Here is a 28,000-nt window from a genome sequence, read left to right on the forward strand (position 1 = left end):
AATTTTAAATTAAACATACTGTTTTGTACCTATATTACAATAATAGTAACTCCCATGCATCATCATTGCTGACAATTAAATTGTAAATCATTAGAATTGACAACAAATTATGCAAACTGTGAAACTGTATGAACTAGTTCATCATTGTTCCGAATGAAACAGAACTAAATATTCTTTACGGCTTCACAAAATAGGTAATAAGATGGCACCTGGGCTGATGCCATGCCATTCACTTGCCCCTTCAAGTTGTACACATAATAAAGTATAGTCTAATTAAAACCACATTAACAAGCAAATCAAGCAGTAAAACTAGAAAAATTCACTGATGACGCCGACAGAGAAATATTATTTGGAATTATGAGGATACATCCGTAATGGGGTTAAAACGCATCCCACCATAACACTCCGCTTCGGACAAAAGAGCGCACCTTAAAAAGCTTACCTTCAGTCGATCCCCATCATGGTGACACGAAAAGTAAAGGCACAGTCCATTCTGCGGCACGGCACGACACTCGGAAGGGCCACGTCCGACCTATTTGTCTTGTTTGCGCGGGAAAAAAATAAACAAATCGATATCAATATATTGGAGCAAGGCGAGCGTTCGCGGACAGGAAACCGGTATAATAGCGAGGTGCTTCGTCCGGTACGAGACAGAGGGCGAGAGCACCGCGGGGGTGGATTCCGGAAACCGCCACGCCCAGGGGCGGCGCTTGCGATCGCCTGCGCGGGATTATCAGGGCTCAGATGGCTCGGATTTTGTCCACATTCGCTGGAAATAGTGGTTGCTGTTTTTTTTTTCTCTCTTTTCTGTGGCGACAATATTTAGAGCATTTACCCGAGTCGCGAGCACTTGCGGTGTCTCTGTGTGATAATGGCTTAATTAGTTTTCAGACAGGGTGAAGTCGTAATCGTTGGCATAACTTTTATGTGATTATTTTAGCCGTGAATCTGGATATTTGTTCATAGAAACACGAGTCGAAAAATGATTAAAAAATCATCATCCTATACTAGCACGGCGTGGTGGCACCGAGTTGGCATGCGAAGGGAACGCATTTTTTTTTGGTTAAGACCTATATTTACTCGTAAAATACTCTTTGAAAATCAATATCAATGATCTCTAAGTTATCCTGTACGCACTAGCTTTTACCCGCGACTTCGTCTGCGTTACCGGAATATGTATGGTTATTGACCGCAATAAAAAGTAGTCTGTACGCTCCTCCATCCCATGAAGTACTTGTGTACTAAATTTCATAGTGACTGGTCAAGCCGTTAAAGAGTTATAAGGTAACAAACAAACTCACAATTCACAATTACTTCCAATATGTTAAATACTAGTGACATGGCCCGGCTTCCTACGGGTAGATTTAATTTTCGAAAATAATTTTTACCCTATATTATCCGCTGATAATGTAGTGCTCTGGGGGGAAAAAAGTTATTAGTAATGGGGTCCAATAGACCCATTGCTACCAATATACTCTATCAGATCGACCTCTGCACCTTTCCTTCTGGAAACTGTCGTGGTTAATTAATATATGTCGTGGACAATTCTAGTGGAATTTGTCTAGATGGACTAACTGAGCTGCCTTTTCATCCTCACCTGTCATCCCTCACTGGTGCCCCGCCAGCGTACCCGATAGCGCAAGCGGGGTCACCATTCCATGATCACCAAATAAAAAAAAAATTGTAATGCTCTATAGGCGCAAGACTTTTTAAAATCGTTTGAGTTGTGTTTGCATGGCTATGTTTCAGTTTGAAGGGTGGGATATGGCGTGAATTTACAGGGTACAGAGGAATAACATCTGAGTCCTCAGGAATGGCAACGCATGAGGAGTATCATGGGCAAACAGTATACTCTTTTATGTCCATGGTACTGCTCACGTCTATAGGCGACGGTTACCACTTTCCATCAGGTGGGCTGTCTTTTGTTTGCCATTCTAAGTTATATAAAAAAAAAGAGTAATTTTTGAGTTTACTTTTCATAAACAAACAATCAAGATTTGTTTGATTTTCTCTTTATAACATCAATATAGATTTCATCACGACTATAGGTATGTATGCAACCGCAGTTAGGCTCTGGAGATGTTTTAAGAGGGACTCTGCTGCTCATCTCCCGCCTTCCCTTCACCTCACGACACTCACGGGAAAGAAAGGGGTGGCCCATTCTATACTAGGACCACACGGTAATTTTCTATAATAATCATACATTTTAATCACAAGTAGCTCACTGTGTTACATAAAAAAAAAATGTCAATCAGCTCTTACTGCTTATTACCGGTACAAAATAGGCCACCCCTTCCTTTCCCGTGGCTGTTGTAAGAGGCGACTAAGCGAGGGATGGGAAGCAAGGTCTCTCTTAAAATATCTTTAAAGCTTAACTGCGGTTGCTAAAACCACCTGCCAAGCGTGGTAATTACTAGCAACCCCCCCCCCCCCAAGTGGGAGATCTATTTTTAGCAGTGGATAGTTAAAGGTTGATATGATAACCAGTATATTAAAATAATCTTAAGCAAGTATTTTAATCCACAATAACTTCCAGCTCAGTAACCAGCAATCCCATATCCCATATACCATCAGTTCGGCCTCCACGCGGTTCATCTTGGCGACCAATCCTATTTAGTTTTAAATTCGTCACGATGGATCGATCGCTTTTATCAGCTATCATCTTTCACTGGTACCCCGCCAACGTAAACCGATAGCGCGGGCGGGGTTACCATACCATTATTGTCCCTAAAAAAAAAAAAGAACTTCCAACTCGTGTCGCTTATCGCTTGCCCCGCCCTCTTGTATTCATTGAGCATTGCTAATTACCTACCCACTGTTTCATTCGCCTATCGCAATGCCTTCACTTTCCTAATCTACATACCCCCTTATCCCACCCCCGTAATTTCATCGTTTTTTTTCACTTATTTTTATTTTTTTAGCATAAATAATCAAATCACAGTCGTACTACGATTGCTATTTAAGAATTTATTTTTCAGAAATTTATATTTACGAAATAATTGTTTGTGAGAGGAAGGGATTGCGACTACACCCAATTATAATTGGATAAATTGCACATTTGAAATAACGAAGTGTTATCCGTATGTGTCGTACTTTTAATGAATTTTCAGCTAAATGTCCTCAAATTGATATATTCAACTCACGTCTTAACACCTTCAAAAGCATTTTACAATCAGCCATCAAGTCTCTTTGACATGTCCATATTTATTTATGTATTTTTATTATTTGCATGTACTTCACTGTTATTTACAAAATTCATACGCTTTCTTTATATAACTTTATAATTTAACATTGTTTGCCAACTGCTTTAACCATGCTGCGTGTACACCTGTCTGGGTCTCAATCTAGTTCAATCTATTATCTTTATGTAATGTCTGTCATGTTATTGATTGTAACCTGTTGTGTATACCTTTAATAATTAAAAAAAAAAGTGGAAAATTCTGAATTCGAAGTTATACATACAAACAATTACTGGTTTTTTTTTAATAGATGACAATGGAATAGTAAACCCGCCTGCGCTATCGGTATACGCTGGCGGGGCCAGTGAGGGATTGTAGGTGAGAATGAAAGAGCAGGTCAGTTAGCTAATCGTGATGAATACACCTAGAATTCAGCACGATGGTTGCCAGAAGGACCACGGGGAGGTCGACCTGATAGGATATATTGGGTGGAAGAGACTGTTAGTAATGTGGACTACCAGTCCCATTGCTAGCAATATACCCTTTCAGGTCGATCTCCACGTGATACTCTCTGGAAACCATCGTGCTGAATTCCAGGCGTATTCATCACGATGGGCTAACTGATCTGCCTTTTCATTCTCACCTATCACCTTTCACTGATGCCCCGCCAGCGTATACCGTTGGCGCAGGCGGAGTTACCATTCCATTATCATCCAGTATAAAAGAAAATTGGACATATTGTTAGCAATGGGACTGGTGGTCCGTGTTACTAAAAATCGCTCTCACCACAGAAGCGGGGTTTTTTTATGGGTGTAAATGGTATGGTAACCCCACCTGCGCTAACGGGATATGCTGGCGGAGCACCAGCGAAGGGTGATAGATGAGAATAAAAACAGGCAAGTTAGCCCATCATGATGAATTCATTAGGAATTAACCATGATAGTTTCCAGGAAGAACCGCGAGGAGGTCGACCTGGTTGGGTATATTGCTAGCAATGGGATTCTCAGTCTCCATTATTAACAATCCCTTTCCCCCCAGAATCGAGGTTACTTATCTATTATCACCCGTTAAAATAAACTAAAAGGAAAAATGGAAAAATCACAAGGAAAGTCCCTCACGAAACGAACCGGGAGAAAGAGAGAATTTGTACAAAAATAATTTACATGAATATTAATGTCTCCCTTTACTATCATGGTTGTTTCGGTTTGACTGGAAGAGTAGAATACGGCAATAAAAGTGTAGAATACTCCTCTCCATCCAAAGGTTGCCTGGAAGAGATCGCTCTTAGCGATAAGGTCGCCCATTTTTTTCTCATTGTGATTATTTCTTGTAATTGTTCATATCTATAATAAGTTTGCTATTGTAATCTTTTGAAGGAAACAGTAAAGAGTATCTATCTATCTATAATATTATTAAAAAAAAATTAACAGAGCTTCTTGCCTCCGGTCAAACTGTTTATAATTACTCTTCTCTATTCAAAGGTTGTGCGGAAGAGATCGCTTTTAGCGATAAAGTCGCCCATTGTTTTCTCAGTGTAATCTTTTCTTGTAATTGTTTGTATTTATAATAAGTTTACAAATCTTTTGGAGGAAATAATAAAAAGAATCTAGATAGATACTCCTTTAGATACTCCTTATAATAAGTTTACTATTGTAATCTTTTGGAAGAAACAGTAAAGACTATCTATCTATCCATGCTTGCTTAGCTTGGATAACTATCCAAGTTTACTTTAACTGTTTACATAAACTATTTACAGCTGAACATAGTCCCTATAAGAGGGTCTTTGCTACTAGCAGTTAGGCTTTGATGGATGTTTAACATCTTATTCTTTAGGAATGGTAAAGGAGAGGAATCATAGGCATTGAAGCTTTAGTTACTACTTTCCATTATGTAGGCTGACAGCTTGATTGCCGTTCTGTTTTAAGTCTCCTCTAGGGAATATATCTTCATGGCCGTAAGTACTTTGGGGAAGCGAGATTAATAGGCAGTCGATACATTGATTTGATACATCAAAACACCTGGCTTGTTAAGGTGTGGTCGAGCACGCGTGACTACAAACCATTTAGTAAAGATCTCCAACTGCATAACGCTACAGTCACATATGGGGTCAAGTAAAGTGGTCTACTGTCAAAACCATCAAACATATTCCCTGGGGTGGTAAGCCAAATAAGTTTACAAGTTATTAGGGATGTTTTAGTTAGGGTAGATCTAATGTAAGGTTCCGTGGCAATAAAAATATAGAACGCTAATAGGTATAGTACAAATATGAGTTTATATTAATTTTTTTATGCATATGTGTGTGATGTACTCAGCGAGTTCATGGGCTAAAATATAATGTAAACAAGACAGAGTATTTAATATTCAAGGCCAAATATCCTACGCATGTGCCTGTTATCCAGTTATACGGAGCAAACATAAAAAGAGTGCATAAATTTAAATATCTGGGGCACTATGTTACTGATGACCTTACAGATCAAACTGATGTCGAAAACGTGCGTAGGGTTTTGTCTGTTAGATGTAACATGTTGGCTCGCAGGTTTGCTCGTTGTAGTGAAGAAGTAAAATCACACTCTTCAAAGCATACTGCCAAACAACCCGAGCAGCCTGTGGGCCAATGCCTTTCGAATCCAGTATAATAACAGTTTTAAAGTGCTCTTGGAGCTACCTCGCTTTTGCTATGCCTCTAGCATGTTTGCTCAATCTCGCCAATATGATTACTACGCTATAAGGAGAAAGAGATCTGCATCATTGCTGCACAGGGTTAGGACAAGCATCAACAGCATTCTGAAAGTAATAGGCGAGAAATACAGCTCGTCTATAATTAGGCATTTTATTCTGATACTGATTTAGTCAACTGGGTCACATCCGAGTGAATTGCTTTAGTTGAATGTTCTTTGTTTTTTTACTAGCATAGTTTGTAAGGAAATTGCTACTAACAAAACTGACAGAATTATAGTCTGAAAATATTTTTTTTTATACAACTTAGAATGGCAAACAGGCTGTCGGCCCATCTGATGGAAAGTGGTATCCATCGCCTATAGACATGAGCAGTACCATGAACATAACAGAGTATACTGTTTCGCCCATGATACGCCCCATGATAATGATATTATTACTTATATTAAAAACGGTCACAATTGTTTTGGATGTTGAATAGTATTTACTCTTCAGGTTTTATAAAGTTTCTTAAATTATTTTTACGCTAGGTTATGATATAGCGTAAAAAAGTTCAAGGTAGGCAGAGAGGCAAAAACTATTAGTCTATTTCATTGAAAATTAATGAAAGTTGTAAACAAATGAATAAAGACTTTGCTACTAATACTGTTATTGAACTATTTTACTACGTTACTGCTAACTACCAAATATTGTTTTAAAGGTGGGCCTCTAAAACAGTCTGCTGTCGTTTGATAGTAGTACAAGTAAAAAATCGATTAATTCATTGAATATCCATTAAATTTGTTATTATTTTAATTTAGAGAGTGTTTTTTTGATATTTTCAACAAAATTTGGTAACCTTTTCATTGAGTATTATTCATCTATCATTAATAATAAAGATCTAGTATGTATAAAAAAATACTAGTATGTATCCAATCATCTTCAAAAAAATGAATCATCATATCATAATTACATTTGCTGTCTACAGTCCACTTCAGGACACAGATCTCCCCCAAAGGAGGAATTCTGCCAGTAGTTGCCACGCTTGGCAGGCGAATTGGTAACCACAGTTCAGTTTTGGTGATCTTTCTAATAAGAGCGCTGCTGCCCATCCCTCCCATTATGTTCCCTTAGTCGCGACTTACAACATCTATGGAAACGGAAGGGGTGGCCTATTTATAGAATACAGGAGCTCACAGCAATTACTATTAAAAATAATATTTTTGTAAAAGAATTGAATATTTTAAATAAATTAGAACAAATTTGAAAAGATAAACATAATTTGTATAGTAAAATTTATTTTATACAATTAGAAGCAACTAGAGCTGTAGGTAATGTGGTGCAGTGGCAATAAACGAATTCAATAGACCCTGGGCGCTGGTGGAATTGACTGAACCTCGTCATCAAGAGTTGCATCGATGACCGGACGGTAATTGATTATAACTTGTCCGGTACAAAGATCCACTGTGGTCAGAGAGTGCTTCCTCCAGTGTTTATTTAAGGGTTTTTTGGTCTGAAAACAGTATAGGAAATTTAAACAACCTGTCAGATCTAGCGGCCGTTTATAAATATAATATTATACTTTCATCATCATTATCAGCCTTTACTGTCCACTGCTGAATATAAGCTCTCCTTTGGGGAGTTTTGCTTGTAGTTGCTACGCTTGCCAGGCGGATTGGCATCCGCAGTTGGGCTTTGGAGATGTTTTAATTGGGACGCTGCTGCACATCCTCCGCTTTCATTTAGTCATCTCTTACGACACCCACGGGAAAGGAAGTGCTGGCTTATTATATGCTGGGGCCACATAGCCGATATTATATTTTACTATAACTTCATAAAAATGAAACTAGGTAATAGTAGACTATGTAAAGAAGCAATGGCCAAAAAAAACAATAATATAAAAAAAGGCTAGCTGGAAATGTTGCCAGCAACAGACAGTATTATACCCATTTTTTTAATGGATGATAATGAAATGGTAACCCCACCTGCGCTGATGTTAAACACTAGTGGGGCATCAGTTAAAGACGATAGGTGAGGATGAAGTCTTGGCTATTTGTATTCGGTTTCTTAAAAACTTATATTCCATTGATGATTATGGATGCTTTCCAATATGAGAAGGATTCTAGTCTAATATTACCATAGTTGGTTAATAAATCATTGTTACCTGATCTTTTGTGGGTTTGCTATAGTCCATTTCATCTTCTCTTTTAGGAAAGTCGTCTCTAAAATGCGCTCCTCTACTCTCAGTTCTATTCTTTGCTGCAGCGACGACCTGAACTGCCATTTGCAGCATGTTTTGCAACTCTAGAGTTTCAATAAGATCGCTGTTCCAGTTTAGACGCCGATCTGTGACTCGAATCTGATCGAAGGTTTTGAACCATTGCTGGATTTCTTTTTCGCCTGGTGACAGACGAGAGCAGCATATAGAAGCAATATTTGAATAATAACATTGCTTTCTAAAATAACATAAGTACTAAGCTAACCTTCCTCTAAAAGTTTGGCTTCTCTGAAGACACCGCACTTAGTTTGCATGGTGTTTCGCATCGCTTCTCTTAACTCAGCAGTTGGCGCGCATCCATTACTATTGCGGATTTTTTCTAAATTATCTAATGATGCATCGCATATATCCTGAAGAAGTGAGAATTATATATTAATCTATGAAGCTCCTCACATCTTACATCAGAGATCCGATATAGGAAGAATTATTTCTTTTTATACAGACTGCCTCGACTTTTTGCAAGATATGTGATTAAGAGTTAGAGAAAAATTTAAACTGTGTGCAACCTGGCGTTAAATATTAATGTATAATATAAAAATTGTGCTTGATTTAGTATCAAATGCCCTAAATATTAATAGGATAGCTGTAATGATATTTAAAAAAAAGAAACTGTAGATTTTACAAAAGGGTCAAGTCATTTCTTAATTTGCGGATGTCTCAATAGATTGATCACTGTGAAGGAGATGAAGAAGGTACAAGTATTTTTGAATTGGAGCTTTTAGTATTCTACTATTTCTGCTTACCACAATGCCGGGCAGAACCTATAGAGATAGGCACTACGTTTGTATGTAAAGTAGTTACAATAACAATAAACTCACGTCCTTCAAAATCGGCTGTTTCTCCCCTGGCTTGAACAACTTGCTGATATTGTTCGCTATAGCCCTGCCAAAAACAACAATATCCAGAATGGAGTTGGCACCGAGCCGATTGGCACCGTGACAGTTGCTCACCGCCTCTCCGACAGCGTGCAGACCCTTGACCGTGCAGTCACGGCCATTCTGGTGGACTAACACCTGGACATTTCAAAGTTCCCAAATAGTCTGCGTATCGTATAACTTTCCATCAGATATTTGTTTGGCATTTCAAGTCGTATCAAAGTCTCTCCATGAACAATGGTAGCGAATAGGACAACAAGCGTCCGGTGAGCGATCATGTTTGCAAAAAATATTTTTAGAACTTTAATATATAATTTCTTTCAACAATAAACCAATTCTGATAACGACAAAATTAATCAAGACGATACAAAAGAGGGAAGACTCTTGCATAATTTAAGATTGTATTTCGTAAAAAAGAGACCATCTTGATTAAACGAATATAGGTCAAACATGAGAATAAAGCATGGCGATTGAAAAATTATGCGAAAGTTTGTCAAATGGGTGGATATTTGTTACTCTTTTGCGCAAGAACTTCATAACCTTCAAGAAACGAGCATATTCCTTTTTAAAAGGTCGGTAGCAAACCTGCAATGCCTTTGGTGTTGTGGGTGATCATGGGCGGCGGTAATTACTTACCATCAGGTGAGTCACATGGAGATGTGGCTCACCTCATGGTAAGCTTCAACTGTGGATATTTTACCAGAGGGAGACTTTGTACAAAAGTCGTTTGCTTGGGTACCTCTGTCTCATTCGTGTTTCAACCGTAAAGCAGTTGTGTTTGCATGGCTGTATTTCGGCTTGAAGGGTGGGATATGGCGTGAATTTACAAGGTACAGTAATAACACCCGAGTTCGTATAATATATTCTGTTATGTCCATGATACTGCTCATGTCTATAGGCGACGGTTATCGCTTTCTATCAGGTGGGCCATCAGCTGGTCTGCCATTCTAAGTTGTTTGAAAAAAAAAATGTTTTAAGAGAGAGTCCATCCTTTGCCCTCCCTTAGTCCCTGCTTATGACACCCATGGGAAAGGAAGAGGTGGCCTATTCTATGATGGGACGACACGGGAACTTTTTGTTTTAATTGAAACAAAATCTGAATTAAAACACTGTACCTCGCCTTTGTAATTGATAGGTATCCCTCCCATAGTGTAGTGAACGGTGGGTATGATTGGCACAGGCTGAGTGAACACATCGACGCCAGTGAACGTGTGCGCAGTCTCCGCAATGCCAGGTAATCTATCTCTGATGATTTCAGGTTTCAAATGATGCAGTTGTAGATACATATGGTCTTTTTTCGGACCAACTCCTCGACCTAGGAGCAAATAGATTGTTAATAATGGAGTCTAATTGCCCCATTGCTAGCAATATACTCTAGCAGATTGACGTCCATGTGGTTCCCTTCTGAAACCATCTTGGTTATTTCTTGTGGAATTTGTCACGATGGCCCAACTGACCTGCATTCATCCTTATCTGTCATCACTCACAGGTGCTCCACCAGCGCATAACGATAGCGCAGACAGGGTTAAAAGTGCATTCTCGTCTATTACAAAAAGAACTCGAATCCTTGTGAATGAGAATAATTTACATTTTCAACTAATGATTATATGACAAACAAACTGACGTAAAACACTCGAATCTGTACTGTACAATTTATTGACAATTGTCATCAGTAAATAAAGGAACGTCAAAGTCATCATCATTTTAACTCTAATTATTCCATTATTCAATGTTGCATATAGATTTTCTACGAACTGCAGCAAATAACGGTCCTGAGGAGCATGCACCCATCTATTGCCAGCATAATTTTCGATATGATCATTGTCATGGGTTCACCATATATTTGTTTGTAGGGGATCGCCGTCCATTATTTGACACCCTTGCTTACTCTTTCAACTTATAAACTTACCTTAACTTATAAAGTATACCTTACATCTTGGCATAGCACTATCTTCAAAAGAAAATCTCTTTAACTTCCTATTACCACGCTGGTCTTAATATAAGGATTTATGTCAACTCTTTCTACTCTATATTGTTATTTGTTTCCTACAATATCTTTTCCCAAACCTTTGAGGATTTCAATACGTCCTACTGCATCATCACGCGAGAAGCTCCCTACACACCTTGGCGAATTTCCGTAGCTATAGACCTGGAAACGACGTCTCGACTAGCCAGATCTTTGGCTTTCGGTGCATATTTCTCCATGAACCGAACGCCTTCGCTGTTAATCAAGTATCCTCCTTCCCCTCGACAGCCTTCTGACATCAAGCACCCAGATCCGTACATACCTGTAGACAGATTTCCAAGTAGTCACATGCAGAATGTTAACATTTACAATTTGTTTTTTTTTTACTTGTAATTTTTTAAAAGTGATCATAATTGAAGAAAAAATATCATCATTACCATCACATATCAGCTATTAACTGTCCACTGCTGAAAATAGGCCGCCCCCATCGGGGGGGGGGGGTGCCAATATTGACTACGCTTAGCAGAAAGGTCATCAATTGCAATTAGTCTTTGGTGATGTTTTAAGAAGGACGCTGCTGCCCATCCCTCGACTTACGATATCTGGTGGTCCCGGTATAGAATAGGCCATCCCTTCTTTTCCCGTGGGTGTCGTAAGAGGTCACTAGGGGAGGACAAGCGATGGGCAGCAGCGTTTCTCTTCTAACTTCTCTTGAATCATCTCTAAAGCCTGGTTGCGGTTGCCAATCCTCCTGTCAAGCGTGGCTACGACTGGCAGAACCTCCCAATGGGGAGGCTTACATTCCGCAGTGGACAGTTAAAGACTGATATGATGATAAATAAAATACTAAAAATTAAGGGTTATTTCGTGGATTATTCATCAATATGATGTAATAGAACAGTGATTAGCTTAGTGGCTGAGTATACGAACTGAAGCCGATGATAATATTTTAATTGTATATTAATATTTATTTAATAGCTTAATTATTATAACGACGATTTAGTGCCCACGCATGCGTATTGGTACCTAAACGTTAAGAACATTGACCTTAATAGATAAATGTGAAGGAATTAACGTAAAAAAATTAACCAACGTTCTTTAGGGCTATACTGTTATTTATAATATATACTCGTATCTAACTATACTTCACACTTAATTTTACACAAAATTACATAAGGGTACAGAGGAATAACACCCAAGTCCTCAAGAATGGCAACGTATGAAGGGTATTATGGGCGAAACAATATACTCTGTTATATCCATGGCACTGCTCATGTCTACAGGCGACGGTTACGACTTACAGATGGACCGTCAGCTTGTTTGACTCGTAGAATACCAGTAAGTTGCATAAAAAAATAAGAGGTTAGGAACTATATATAACATTTCAACGGGAAAATTATTAATTTCGAAGTAAATTTTCATTCTTTTTACAAGGTACCAGCAAGATGTCAGCGCTACGGTTACTCCGTAGCTTAATGCTGAGTTCGTTGCCTTTTCACCGTAGAGGCATATAAAACCACTTACAAATTTTTTGCTTCGCTTATAAATTATGTGCTTATAAATGAATTTTTTTTAATAAATCACCGTGTGTGACCGGCACAGAATGGACCACCACTTCCTTTCCCGTGGATGTCATAAGAGGCGACTAAGGAAGGGCGTGGGATGTGTAGCAGCGTCTCTCTTAAAACATCGCTGAAAGCCTAACTGCAGTTGGGTTGGCCTGCCAAGCGTGGCAACTACTGGTAAAACTCCCCTTATGGGGAAGGCTTATATTCAGCAGTGGCCAGCTAACGGCAGCTCTTGTCAACACTGAGTACTTGCACAGACGCAACCAGGTAGCCAAAATACTCCATCAAGAACTAGCTCTGAAGTATGGCTTCGCGAATGAGAGGTTGCCCTACAATAATATAAGTACGAGCCCATGCCGGTCCTCGAAAGTAACAGCGTCAGGCTCTACTGGGACCGATCCATCATTACGGACAAGACAGTTCTCGCGAACAAATCTGGTATCGTGGTGATGAATCGGGCACTCTCGAGTGTGTTTTTGGTGGAAGTCACCATACCGCATGACGAGAACCTCGTAAAAGCTGAAACCGAGAAAAAGAGAAAATATCTCGACCTGGCTCACGAGGTGAACGAAATGTGGGGGGTGGCGTCCACCGAAATTATTCCAATCGTTTTGTCGGTGAAAGGTCTTATCCCAACCGGTCCGATTCCGAGGCGGCTCACTCCCGGGAAAGATGCAGAAAGCGGTGCTCTTAGATTCTGCCCGCATTGTACGCCGGTTTCTCTCCCTGGGGCCCTAAACCCCGGCCGACTGTGCTTCTGCCGGGGGTTAGTTGTCATCTCCTTTCCTTAAGAGGGGAGATGTGAATTTTGTAAAAATTTAAAAAATAATAATAAAGTAGTAATAAGTAACCAGTTGGATGGAATTGTATGAACTCCATGTCTTGCAGCGCGATGCCCGCCCGGGTGGCCATTGCGCATCCGTCGCCTGTCGATGTGTGCGCTGCAGTGCAAGAGAAATACATTCTCGAATAACCGCCTGTGGCTATCACTGTGTTCTTTGCCTGGAATCTGTATAAATAAAAAAGAAAAAAAACTTAGGGAGCGGAGCATGGCATACTTATTAATGAAACCAATATATATATATATATATATATATATATATATATATATATATATATATATATACGACATTTACTGTATTTCTCATACGAAATAGATATTACTATTGACACTACAATTCGTTATTTAGTTATTATTTAACAATAAATAAAATAATTGATTTTCATTCCTTCATAATTTAATCAATGTTTTAGGGATAATGCCCTATCTTAAAACGAAAGGCCTAAGAAAATTAGATAGATGATTCGCTCTTTCGAAGTCATTTAATTATGGTTTCTGTGTTACCAGACCAGACCTGTTTTCTAAAATATTTATTGAAATGCAAGCGCACAACACACACGCACACGTACACGCACACGCGCACGCAAGCACGCACGAGCACACACACACACGCACGCACGCACGCACGCACGCACGAACACACACACACACACGCACGCACGCACGCACACACACACACACACACACACACACACACACACACACACACACACACACACACACACACACGCACGCACGCACGCACACACACGCACACAGACACACACAACTACACACACAAACTATTACAAATTATTATATATATTTATATTAAAATTATATTTATCCATATTAGTTAATAGGTTCCCCAGATACAGGCTCGACCCATATGGGGACCGTTGTTAATCAATTATGTAATCTACTGTTTGAAATAAAGATTATTATTATTATTATTATTATTATTACCAAAAAGCTATTTTGCCCTACCTTAAACTTGGGTCTAGCTACAGCCCTGAATTGTACGTAATGTTTATTCTTAAAAAAATATTTTATAATGCTTTTAAAAATTTAAAATTAAAATTAATATCACCTTTATTTTATCAATATTTGCACACTTGATTTAAAGTAGATATTGTAAGGTTTTTTTTTATATAATTTACAATGCCAAACAAGCTGACGGCCCACCTGATGGAAAGTGGTAACCGTCGCCTATAGACATGAGCAGTACCATGGACATAACAGAGTATACTGTTTCGCCCATAATACCCCCCATGCGTTGCCATTCCTGAGGACTCAGGTGTTATTCCTCTGTACCCAGTAAATTCACGCCATATCCCACCCTTCAAATCGAAACACAGCCATGCAAACACAACTGCTTCACGGTAGAAACACGAATGGGACAAAGGTACCCAACCAATCGACTTCTGTATAAAGTCTTCTTCTGGTAAACTTTTAATTTATAAAATCTAATGTTTTATACTCAAAATCACAGAAAATAAATGTATTATTATTATCTACTTTATTTCTTTTTATTGCTAAAACAAACCTGTGCAGACTGCTGTCGTCCATGTCAATAGCAACAGCACCAACCACCTCGCCGTCCTGCACCAGAAGATCCAACACGAAGAATTCTATGAAGTGTTCCACTTGTTTGTACTTAGTGCTATATCCGTATAGAGTATGCAGGAGCGAGTGACCCGTACTGTAAACAATCAAGGGGTCTACCATGTAATCAAATTTAGAATTTTCGTGTTTACGTTCATACCGAAATCGGCACAGCAAATGGATCTATAACTCTTAACTTTTTTAAATATTTTAAAACGGTTTTTATTATATAATTTTAACATTTTTGTTTCGTTCGGTCCCGAAGTTTCGGATAATATTTCATGGTAGGCCCTCAGTTTCCAATTAACAGATAGTGCTGTGACTTTTCAAGGGTACTTCATTGTATCAATCAGATATATAATATTATTCAAAACATTCGTTATTTGTTCTAATGCCATTATGAAAACGTTTTTATTAATTATACACGCGACCGATTTCGAAATTTTATATTCAGGCATATTTAATCCTCTATACATATAATAAAACTGTAGAGGTCAAATGTTTGTACGTAGAAAATAAATGAACTCATCCAGATTTTTTCAAAGAGTGAGTTGTCATGGCATTTAATTTTTGGTCTAAAATTCTCAGACAATATTTAGGTAGGTATACTAAACAGGAATAACATATACCCTGCGGACAAAGTCGCGGGCGTTAACTAGTTATAATATAAAATAATAAGGCTTTCCCATTTTTTGTAGACCAACAAAATGGCTTTAACGTTTAGTCCATTTCATTACAATAACTGTATTATTATAACAGCAACAACAATATAAAAAAAAAATATTAAGAAAAAAATAATAATCCCGCGTTTCCCCGTCATATTTGACATAAACATTTTTCCCGCTATAAAACGAAATTATAAGATAGCATAGATGATGCGAAATGTTTTACGTTGTGTTTCCACAACCACATGGTAGATGGCGCTATTCATTTGTATAACAAAAATAACGATTCGCTTAAATATTGACCGCATAGTGTTTTTATACATTAATTTTTATTTTTATAGAAAACACAAACATCACATCTGCATTGTTAAGTAATAAATGCCAGAATGTCTATTTTTTATTTTGTGTGCTTTATTCCCGATTAATACAAAATCAAAAATGTGAAAAGGAATTTACGAGATCCGAGAGATGGGGCGACGTATAGTAAGAGTTATGCTTTTAAAAATAAAAGCGGCATTTTATCGCTTATATTTATATACACACCACCCGAGAGATGGCAGCACTACGTTGCTTTCAACAAAAAATAACTGTGTCATAAGCAAGCATTTTCGAGCTCGCTTCGTCTAAGCCTTATTAGTTACATTGATTTCAATAGATGGCGCTAGCATTGCAAATGCATTATCATATAAAATTTACGTTTATTTACATCACTGATTAAAATACAGTTAACTAATTTTTTTTTATTAGTGCATTTTTTTATGGGAAAGGGTATACAAATGTTGACCGGGGATGTAAGGTACTACCGTGCAAAATTTCATTTCAATCGGTCAAACAGTTTCGTAGATTAGCCCGTCAACAAACAGACAGAGAAACAAATAATTTGGGGAAAAAATCTAGATATGTTCTATTTCACTTCTAACATCCTCTTGACTCGGTTTTAGCCTCTTTTTTTATGTAACTTATACAGTTTTTATTATATATATAAATATTAGTATAAATGGCGAGTTTACCGGTCAGCTACACAGCAAGTCCTTTTAGCCGCCGATTTCGTGCCGTTGTGAGTGGTCGCGCCGCCGAACGATCGCTGGTAGATCTTACCATCTTGGGTCCTCGAGAACGGCATACCCATGTTCTCCAGTTCAAACGCTACGGACGGAGCTTCCCGAGTCAAATAGTGTATCGAGTCCTGTGGGAAGGAATATTTGTTTATTTTATAAATATGGTGACGGTCAAGCATACGGCTCGCCTGGTGGTAAGCGAACACCCTGGCTTTAACACTTGAAATAAAAGAAATATCATGGTGCGTATTGACAACCCAAGTGATCTGATTAAGTATTTAAATAAAAACTATATACCTACGCCCACGACTGAAATACTTTATGCGGTAGCGTAGCGTAGCGTTGTTAACGGTGTTTATCATCATCGGACAGACAGTCGGAACGTATTTGCTACGTAGTCTTATTAGAACTCACAAATTTGGAATCTATCGATTTTACATAAAAAAAAAATATTTAAGACTCTGTCTAAACAGTGTTTAACAAAAATCTGCCTAAGTGATTAAATATCGTTTCATCATATCAGACTTTAACTGTCCAATATCTATATATTGGGTTTTTTTAAACATCGATGATGGAAAAAAGGTAATCAACCATTTCGATATCACCGTACGGATACCGATCAAATAACTAGATTAATTTCGATCGCGATTTATTTCGACATTAAATATGGAATAACTGATATTTTATATATTTATTATTGGGCTAATATATATTGTAATTAAAATATATAAATATAGCTATATATAAACCACCTGTATCCAGCATCATTTCCCATTAAAGTGGTGTCACGGTCGCAGCACTATTTATGTAGGTCACGGACATAAAGCGCTGTGATAATGTAACACTGTCGTTTCACTGTTAATCATAACTAGTTTTTAACGTGTTAATTTAAACGTTATAACGTTATTGTAATCGTTGTGGCTTTATAGTTTATTTTACTACAATAAAGTTAAACTTGCAATAGACAAGGGTTCAGTAGATGTTTAGGCGTCCCACTAGAATAAATAATACACTAACTAAACAATATTTGCTGGCCATGTGGTCCCCCGGCATAGAATAGACCACCCCGTTTTTTCACGTGGGTGTCGTTAGAAGCGCCTAAAGGAGGGCGAGAGATGGGCAGCAGCGTCCCTCTTAAAACTTCTCCAAAACCTAACTGCGGTTGCCAATCCGCCTGCCAAACGTGACAATTGCTGGCAACCCCCCTTCTCCCAAAAGGGGAGACTTATGTTCAGCAGTGAACAGTGATATGATGATGATGAATAAGGGTTTTAATAAGCCCAATAGTTGTCAAAACAATTTTTAAAAATTTTCATTCCGTCTGTATGTTTGTTTCGGCATTACGCCAAAACTACTGCACCAAAATGGATGCGGTTTTCACAGTTGTATTCCTGAAGATGTAACTTAATATCTGGTGTATGTTTCATCTTAAGGCGCCATCTAGAAGTAGTACTTTTTCTACTTCAGTAGCAGGCTATTTGCTAGTATGCAATAAACGGTTATTGTATGAAATAAACAAAAATATATTTTAATTGAATTTTTGTAAAATAAATTTAATCTTTTTTTTATGCAATTTAGAATGGCACACAAGCTGACGGTCCACTTGATGGAAAGTGATAACCGTCAACTATAAACATGAGCAGTACCATGGACATAAAAGAGTAAGTATAATGTTTCGCCCATGATACCCCCCCCCCCATGCGTTGCCATTCCTGAGGACTTAGGTGTTTTTCCTCTATACCCAGTAAATTCACGCCATATCCCACCCTTCAAACCGAAACACAGCCATGCAAACACAACTGCTTCACGGTTGAAACACTAGGATAGGACAGAGGTACCCAAACAATCGACTTTTGTACAAAGTCTCCCTCTGGTAAGTTTTTATGGTTTTTATCTCACTGCAAATACCTGTATCTGTTTTCCAAATATATATATTTCCTTTTCATCTTCCGCGATATCATGGCCGACTGGAAAACACTTTAATAGATCTATTTGCCGTAGATTATTACTTCCGTTTTTCCTTTGTGACAAGTGAAGCTCTATTTTTTTATTTGCAGAGCAAAACCGTGTTTATTGCAGAACAAAAATAAAAAAAAAAAAAAAAAAAAAAATAGGTTGCAGATACTCGATTCTGCGTTATGAATAATTTTTTTTTTATTAATCTAACGTGTCCAGGGAATTGCTCTCGTTCAACTATTTTTTTTTTTTTAATTTAATTTAAAATAGGAATATTATTAACTGGCGACTCGCTCAGGCTTCGATAAGTAGAAGAGCATATACCCTTCTTATTATAATGGTATTAGTTATTTATTTAGAATAAAATACTAAATAATAGTGAACGTAATGGACATAGACAATGTTTTTTATCAATATTTCTTTTTATTTTCCCCATATTTATTAAGGAATTTCGCAGCTGGCTTTTAGTCACAACAGAATATCAGTGTTTTGCTCTTTTGAAGGCAAAGCAGTAAGCTGAGTTGTGACCATTTTGTGTTACTGTGGCACACACATGAAGGGGAAAAATTGTTACTTCTTTTGTGCATTTTGTTTTTTTTTTTTGTACACGTATTCTTTTATCTCTTTTTATTGTAAGTGATGTAAATAAATTATCTATCTATCTATCTATATATGCATAATTTTTTCCCATCAGTTTGTTACATCAAGTATAGATTAAATGAATATAGTAAGCTATCTTTGAAAGATAGGCATATACATACCATCGCAAACTTTTTATAGACCTATAAAAGATAAACAATCTCACCGTACATTGTTTTGTTATATCTCAAACAGAATAGACATCGTCTTCGATGAATGCTCTCAGTCGACTTCATTACTTACGACATGTTAATTATTTCAATGTCATTATTTCAAGAAATAAACACAAAATAATATTAAACTATATGTATAAACCTTCCTCTTGACTCACACTATGTTTTGACGAAAACTATAATATTAGCATGAGAAGAAAAGAGGCAACCATATGATTTACTGTTTATATTGCTTCTATGTAATTCTTTTTTCTTAGGTAAACCAAATTGAATTTTTTTTTTACAACGCATGGGGCAAACGAGCATGCGGCTCACCTGATGGTAAGTGACTACCGCCACCCACGATCACCCACAACACCAGCGGCATTACAGGTGTGCTGTCGGCCTTTTAAAAAGGAATATACTCTTTTCTTGAAGGTCATGTTGTCGTATCGGTTCGGAAATACTGCTGCTGGAAATTGATTCCAAAGAGTGGTTGTGCGTGGAAGAAAGTGCCAACAAAAAAAAAAAACCGAAAAAGTGTACGATTGTCCCGGTATCATTTATGTGTGTTCATATTAGTATTTCTTTTGCATTTGATAGATGTCGCTTCCCTGTTGGTCCCTTATCAATACTGTTGAGTTCGCTATCGGTGTTTTTTGCGTTGTCAAATCCACACCTTACCTGATCTCCGAGCCAGTCTGAACCTTTCACGGTGTCGTAAAAGTGCCACTGCCATTTGTCTTCATGCATGCTACCTGTTGATCAATGTTAAAGATTTATTTTTGTTCTTATTTTTATAACTAGTTACTATAACTAGTACTAGTTAGTTATTATAACTGGTACTTTTTAATTTTATAGTGATAAAATACTTTATAGTATGTTCTCGTAGAACGTTTTGGTTTTTATGAATACCTTCTATTCATTAGGATAATTCGAAAAATATGGATTTCTTTAATAGATAAAAATGAAATAGCAATAGGTACTTGACTACACTATTATTTGAGATCTACCTCGATAAGTTACCAGTAAGAGCAGATGTGATCTGATAAAACATGAACTTTTCTAATATATCTTGGGGTCTGGGCATTTTAGAGTCGTGTTTTTTTTTTATACAACTTAGAATGTCAAACAAGCTGACGGACCACCTGATGGAAAGTGGTAACCGTCGCCTATAGACATGAGCAGTACCATGGACATAATAGAGTATACTGTTTTGCCCATGACACCCCCCATGCTTTGCCATTCCTGAGGACTCAGATGTTATTCCTCTGTACCCTGTAAATTCACACCCTTCAAACCGAAACACAAGGTAGACAGAGGTACCCAATCAAACGACTTTTGTACAAAGTATCCCTCTGGAGTGTTTATTTAAAGTTTTTAAATATTGGGTACTCTTGATAAAGTATCAAATTATTTTTTATCTAAATGCATATGTTTATTCCATGAGAAAATATGAGACTCTAAACATGCTGCCTTTCTTCATCAGACGTGTGGCAACATAAATACTTTTTAATTTACAAACAGGTCCGTCTAAAAGAGATGCAAGGGGTGCGTGGAACAGGCCCGTTCGCGAGGGTTGAATAACACCGGAGGGCAGGATCCTAGGGGTCGCAACGAGTTTCATTTCACCCCGGTCGTCAATAATTTCTCAAGTATTTTTTTATTTTTTTATGGGGCGCAAATTCTAATGGGGAGCGACCCCGTTCTTTGCACACCACCATCGATTTTTGAAACCCAGTGCAAAGTCTATTTAAAATTTATAACGACGTTGTAGGTTTAACTAATACTTTTAGACATTTACAAAAAGATTGTATACATTTTTTCTAAGTTGTATTGTTTTATTTCTATGTAGCATATAATATAAATATATCTAATATATAAAATTCTCGTGTCGCGGTGTTTGTCACTAAACTCTTCCGAAACGGCTTTACCGATTTTCATGAAATTGTGTGTACATATTGGATAGGACCGAGAATCGGCCAACATCTATTTTTCATACCCCTCAATGAATAGGGGTGACCCACCCCCAAAATTTATTTTTCTGACATTTTTTTTTATTTTTATTTTACTTTAATTTTGCATTGAAAAATACATACAAATTAAAATTTTGGCTTTGATATGGTGTGAATTTACAGGGTACAGAGAAATAACACCTGAGTTCTCAGGAATGGCAACGCATGGAAGGTATCATGGGCGAAACAGTATACTCTGTTATGTCTATGGTACTGCTCATGTCTATAGGCGACGGTTACCACTTTCTATCAGGTGAACCGTCAGCTTGTTTCCCATTCTAAGTTGTATAAAAAAAAAAAAGATCTATTAACTTTTTCTAAATAATCTTTCTTACTTATAGAATTAACTACTTAACTTTTTAGTTTCATTTGCATTTGAAATACATTCAGAATTTGTATACCATATTTCTATTGTTTTACCTTCAATAAATTAATTCAACATTCTCGATAGATAACATAATCAATGGCGAAGGTGAACTTAAATTAATTTTACGCTAATTACACAAAACTAAACAACTTTATGGAATCTCGTGGTTAAATAGTTGTCTATTACATCCGATGTCCTCTATAGTTCCAATTAAATTCTATGCAAACTCTAATCTCACTATTGTTACTTGCATAATAACAAAGGACTTGTTATATTGTACAAATTGGATACAATTATGGAAATGCAGTCGTGAGCGTATATTGTTTTTTTTTTTATATGAATGCTGTATCAAAAGCATCATATATGGTGTATTAATGCCCATCATAATCCGTCTTTTATTTTATTTAATTATTTATTCTATGTTTAATATTTATATGAATTCGTCACGGTGGGCTAACTGACCTGCTTCAACTTCACCTACCAGGGGGGAAAAGGATTATTAGTAATGGAGACTGAATCCCATTGCTAGCAATATACCCAGCCAGGTCGACCTTCTCGCGGAGCCCCTAGGAAACTATCATAGTTAATTCTTGATGAATTCATCGTGATGAGCTAACTGGCCTGTTTTCATTCTCAGCGACCACCCTTCACTGGTGCTCCGCCAGTGTATCCCGTTAGCGCAGGCGGGGTTACCATACCATTTGCACCCATCAAAAAAAAAACCTCACCTACCATCCTTCACTGGTGCCCCGCCGGTGTATACCGATGGCCCGGGTGGGATTACCATTCCATTATCACCCATTAAAAAAACCCAATAAAAAGTATACGTTTGGGGCACAAGTGAGTGGTGATAGGCGAGGACGAAACCAGATCAACAGGTATACTCTTGAATTCAGTCAATTATTATCAATCCAATCAATTGCTAATGACAATTCTATACTGCATTAATGGAACTACAGTTTGTAATTAGATTATAATTAGGATCGGTTTACAATAGTTTGCATTGACAAGTTACATTAGTATGCATCTATCAGAACAATATGGAACCATTATGTCGCTAGTATTGCAATTCGAGAGTACACAATGTCTCAATTTTAACATGGAATGGCAAACAAGCTGACATCCCACTTGATGGAAAGTGGTAACCGTCGCCTATAAACACGAGCAGTACCGTGGACATAACAGAGTATACTGTTTCGCCCATGATACTTCCTATGCGTTGCCATTCCCGAGGACTCGGGTGTTATTCCTCTGTACCCTGTAAATTCACTGCCATATCTCACCATTCAATCAGAAACACAGCCATGTACACACAACTGCTTCACGGTAGAAACACGAATGGGACAGAGGTAGCTAAGCAAACGACTTTTGTATAAATTTTCCCTCTTATTTCAAGAGTAACCCCACAATTAGCCCATTATGACGGAGTCAACAAGAATTAATCACGATGGTTTCCAGGGAGAACAGCGTGGCAGTCGACTTAATAAAGTATATTGCCAGCAATGGGGATTAACGTCCCCATTACTAACAATCTCTCTTCTCTGCTGAGCCTAGACTAGGTCCACAATCACGATGACATAATGCTTCAGAAATGAAGGCCTTTCTTTAAGAAAGGCCTTCATTTGAACATTTCAGAAGAGATTTTTATTTATTTTTATGTTGTGTAATTTTTAGTTATGGTTGAAAAAATTAAAAGAAAAAACATTCTGTACTTGGAGATACCAAAGATACTCAAGTGAAAATTATGAAATAATTACAGTTTATAATATAACTAGCTGACCCCGTAAACGTTGTTTTACCACTTATTGCGAAATATAAAAATCGCAATTAAAATACAGGGGTTGATCGTAAAACGATGAAAATTTAAAGTTGTATGTATTTTTCAATGCTAAATCATAATAAAATAAAAATGGAAAAATTTGTTTGTAAAAAAAAAAAATATTTTGGGGAGGGTCACCCTTATCATTGATGGGTATGAAAAATAGATGTTGGCCGATTCTCAGACCTACCCAATATGCACACAAAATTTCATAAAAATCGGTAAAGCCGTTTCGGAGGAGTTTGGTAACAAACACCGTGACACGAGAATTTTATATTTATATATATATATATATATATATATATATATTCTTATTTGCACTTAATACGTGATATTACAGAAACAATAAAAGAACGTTTCTAACAAGGTGCTAAAATAGTGCTTCAAAAAAGGTGCTATTTTTTGAGAAATTATCAAAATACCTCCAAAATCTCGCAAACGTAGTTTTTGCAATCCTATTTTTAAACACAATTATGGTCCACCATAAGAATTTACGAATCAATCAATAATGATGATGATTAAACGTCCATTTCATATGGGAAATGCAATAAAGGTCATTTGTACGTCACATTTAAATATTTATGTACGGAATCCTTGGCGTGCGAGTTCGACTCGCGCCTGACCTTTCAGTACGTACCTATAGCAGCATTTAAGCCACCCTGCGCCGCGATGGTATGGGACCGGGTGGGGAAGATTTTGGAGACCAGGGCAACGGAGAACTGCTGCTCAGCCAAGCCAACAGCCACCCGGAGCCCCCCACCACCAGCCCCGATGATCAGCACGTCGTGGCAGTGGTGATTTATCACGTACGACTTCCAACGGTGAGTATCTGAAGGTTTTTCGCGATGTCTATTTAGAATGGCAAACAGGTTGACGGGTCCCACCTGATGGAAAGCGCGCCATAGACGGTACAGAATACACTGTGACATCCATGGCACCCCTCGTTATCGTTATACAGCATTTAACTGTCCACTGCTGGGCATAAGGCTGATGATAATGATGATGGTATGTAAGTACAATACAATTAACAATTTTATATACTTAATTCACAACAGTTCCATTCTCTTCAATTGATACAACCCTCCGGATTAAAGTTATCGATAATTGTTTTTGTATAGAATTTATATATATAAAGAAAAATTATATATAAAGAATATATATATATATTAGCCGACTTCAAAAAGAAGGAGTTTCTCAATTCAGTTGTATTTTTATTGTGTTTCTTACTTGGAATATTCTTTTTGTATCTAAAAGGATCGGGATCACTCAATCAATCACCCACGGGATAGGAAGGGGTGGTCCGTTCTATGCCGGGACCACACATCCACTTACATACCATGTCAGTTGTTAATTGTCCACTGCTGGATATAAACCTCCTCTATTGGTGGGAGGGTAGGGGGAGGGGGAAGATTGCCAGTTGTCACGCTTAGCAGACGGGTAAGAAACCGCAGTTAGGCCTTGGAGTTGTTTTAAGAGGGACTCTGCTACCTATCTCTCGGTCTTTGAATTCTCTTAGTCGCCTCTTACGATACACATCGAAAAGGAAGGGGTGGCCCATTCTATGCCGGAACCACACGGTCAAGAGTTTACTTACATGCTTTACGTACTTTGTCTTGAAAAATTCTCGCGGAAACATTAAGAAATCTCTGAAATTAATCATAATAGCATATTAGAGTATATATATATATATATATATATATATATATATATATATATATATATTCTATATATATATATAATTCTAGGTGAATTCATCACGATGGGCTAACTGGTCTGTTTTCATTCTCATCAATCACCCTTCACTGGTGCTCCGCCAGCGTATCCCGTTAGCAGGCGGAGTTACCATACCATTTTCACCCATCAAAAAAAATACCTTAGATTGTAGTTAACAGTACTTTTGATTAAGAGCGTCAGTTAAAAGTAATAATAATAATAATCAATAATTTTCAGTCAAAACCAGTTTTGACCAACCTGTTCAGTTAAAAGCTCTTTTGACTGATTTTGCTAGTCAATAATACTTTTGACTGGTTAAGAGGTTTGACTGCAACATATACAACAATACATTTCTCAGAAGCCGCAATGCACGAGCGGTGCTCAAACGGGCGTCACAGTATATCCAGTGAAGCCCGTGGTGCTATTAATGCCTATAGGCGATTGTTATCGTTGTTAGGTCATTAGCTTTTATGTTATTCCAAGTTATATCGAAAACTAATGATTTTTGTGTGTATTTGTACCTTATAAAGTTTTTTTTTCAGATGATAAGATGCTGTGTAACTTCACTGTGTTTCGGTTTGTAGGGTGGGATGTGGCAGTGAATTTACAGGGTACAGAGGGTATAACACCTGAGTCCTCAGGAATGGCAACGCATGGGGGGTATCATGGGCGAAACAGTATACTCTGTTATGTCCATGGTACTGCTTATGTCTATAGGCGACGGTTACTACTTTCCAGCAGGTGAGCCGTCAGCTTGTTTGCCATTCTAAGTTGTATAAAAAAAAACTGGTCGCTACCTATACATCGAAGATATATAAGAAAAACTATTATAGGGAGGGCTTTTATCTGTCTGTACGTTTGTGCATGCTAATCTCAGAAAGTGCTTAACCGATTTGAATGCGGTTTCCACTTATACATTGTGCCTTGCTCCACGTAACATTTAACGTTTGTTTTATTTCAATCGGTTCATAAATAAAAAAGTTATATAAATCTAAAGGATCACATATGAAATGCTATAAAATAACCGATCTGTCGAATTGGCTGAAACATTTTTTTTTATGTATTGAGTTTTGAAAATGCTTTCAATTCGTGCGAAGCCGGGTCGGATCGCTAGTTTATAATACTAGCATTAGTATGTATAAGGAAAAATATGATAAAACTTACTCAACAGTGAATTCTTCTGTAAAATCGTCAATGAATTTATTGCTGCGCGGTTTTTTTGACAAAATGTATTCGAAATGTTGGTATATTTGTTTGAATTATGTGTTTGAATATTTGTCACTCGATCACGTTTATATGGCTAAACGGATTTGAATGGAATTCGGCACAGGATTAAGTTATATTTCACTTTAACTCATAGGATATTTTATATATCGCGTGAATATAATGCACGCTGAAGGAGCCGTAGGGAACAGGCAGTAGGTAATAAAATTATTGCACAATATTTTACAGATTTATATCATCATACTAGCCATCCGCCCCGGCTTCGCATGGGTGGGCATTTTTTTAATTGATATAACTTTCTACCGGAGGATTCTTGGATACTTCGGTCATATTGCTCGACGACCGTCCGACAATCTGGACAAACTAATGGTTGTAGGCAAGATAGAGGGAAAAAGACCACGCGGACGATCGCCAAATCGATGGTCGGACTAAGTAACCGCCGTTACGGGACTGTCGATTGCAGCTGCCCTGCGAGAAGCTGAAGACAGTGTAAAATGGAATAACATCATAAGAGAGGCAACAGACACCTTTCAAGGACACGACCTTCAGTAATGAAGAGGACGAAGAGAGAGATAACTTTCTTATTTATGAACCAATTGAAATAAACATTAAATGTTAAGTGAAGCAAACGCATTCAAATCGGCTAAGCCGTTTCTGAGATTAGCGTGCATAAACATACTGACAAACAAAAATTCTAAAAATGATTGTTTTGGGTTCCTATAATACTCGTAGTTTTTCTAATATATCTTCCATGTACAGACAGCGACCAGTTATGATTTTATTATATGCATTGATTGATATTTATTTATTTATTTATTACATCCACTGGGTGGGCCTTACAGTCTTCCAATACGCTCACCCAGGAAAGCTTGAGTACAATAACATATAAAAAAGGAATATTACATATTAATAACAAAAATAATATAAAAAGATTTAACACAAACAAAAAACGTGTGAACACAAACACTCTGTGGTCACTCGACGAAACTCCAGCAAGTTGGAGGCAAATACATCCGATTGCGGATACTGGCTCAAAATATCATTGAGCAGTTTCAATGCAAGAGATATATAGTAGGCAATATGTTAAATGATTAAGAAAGAATCAGTAGATGACGGTGGTTCAGGTCTGTGTTTTGTGATTGAATATGGAGGGGTACTAAATACAGGCGAGGACAATCGAGTACCAAAATGATTAAGGATTGTAAAAATAAATAAATAGATAAATAAATAAACATGAATGACCTAAAAAAAAAGACGTACATCAACAAGTACTCACTCTTGCAGCAAATGTCATACTAAATAATATTTAATAACACAATTATATGTTGATTTGTTGAAAAATCACCGATTAAAACATATATTATATTATATAATAAAATCATGAAAATATTTTTCAAATATTAAGCACTGTTAATTGTTTGAGATTGTCAAACTTTTTTTTTTTTA

At 37.3% G+C, this 28,000-nt stretch overlaps 1 protein-coding gene across 1 annotated transcript; it reads right to left on the reverse strand.

The window, feature by feature from the left end:
• Positions 1-7,154: 7,154 nt before the first annotated feature.
• LOC113520494 (succinate dehydrogenase [ubiquinone] flavoprotein subunit, mitochondrial-like) lies at positions 7,155-27,980 on the reverse strand. The gene is made up of 13 exons (XM_031911481.1): positions 27,831-27,980; positions 25,212-25,263; positions 24,255-24,446; positions 20,101-20,174; positions 16,622-16,797; positions 14,888-15,043; positions 13,373-13,530; positions 11,111-11,275; positions 10,103-10,302; positions 8,931-9,125; positions 8,318-8,462; positions 7,999-8,234; positions 7,155-7,347 (listed from the first exon to the last, which is right to left on the reverse strand). Exons 1-13 carry the CDS (start codon positions 27,846-27,848, stop codon positions 7,195-7,197), a joined length of 1,920 nt encoding a protein of 639 aa, XP_031767341.1. The 5' UTR covers positions 27,849-27,980; the 3' UTR covers positions 7,155-7,194.
• Between the last annotated feature and the right edge of the window lie 20 nt (positions 27,981-28,000).

This window comes from Galleria mellonella, unplaced genomic scaffold (assembly GCF_026898425.1).
Source record: "Galleria mellonella isolate WM207_F2 unplaced genomic scaffold, CSIRO_AGI_GalMel_v1 utg33, whole genome shotgun sequence".
In the NCBI taxonomy this organism is placed as follows: Eukaryota; Metazoa; Arthropoda; class Insecta; order Lepidoptera; family Pyralidae; genus Galleria; species Galleria mellonella.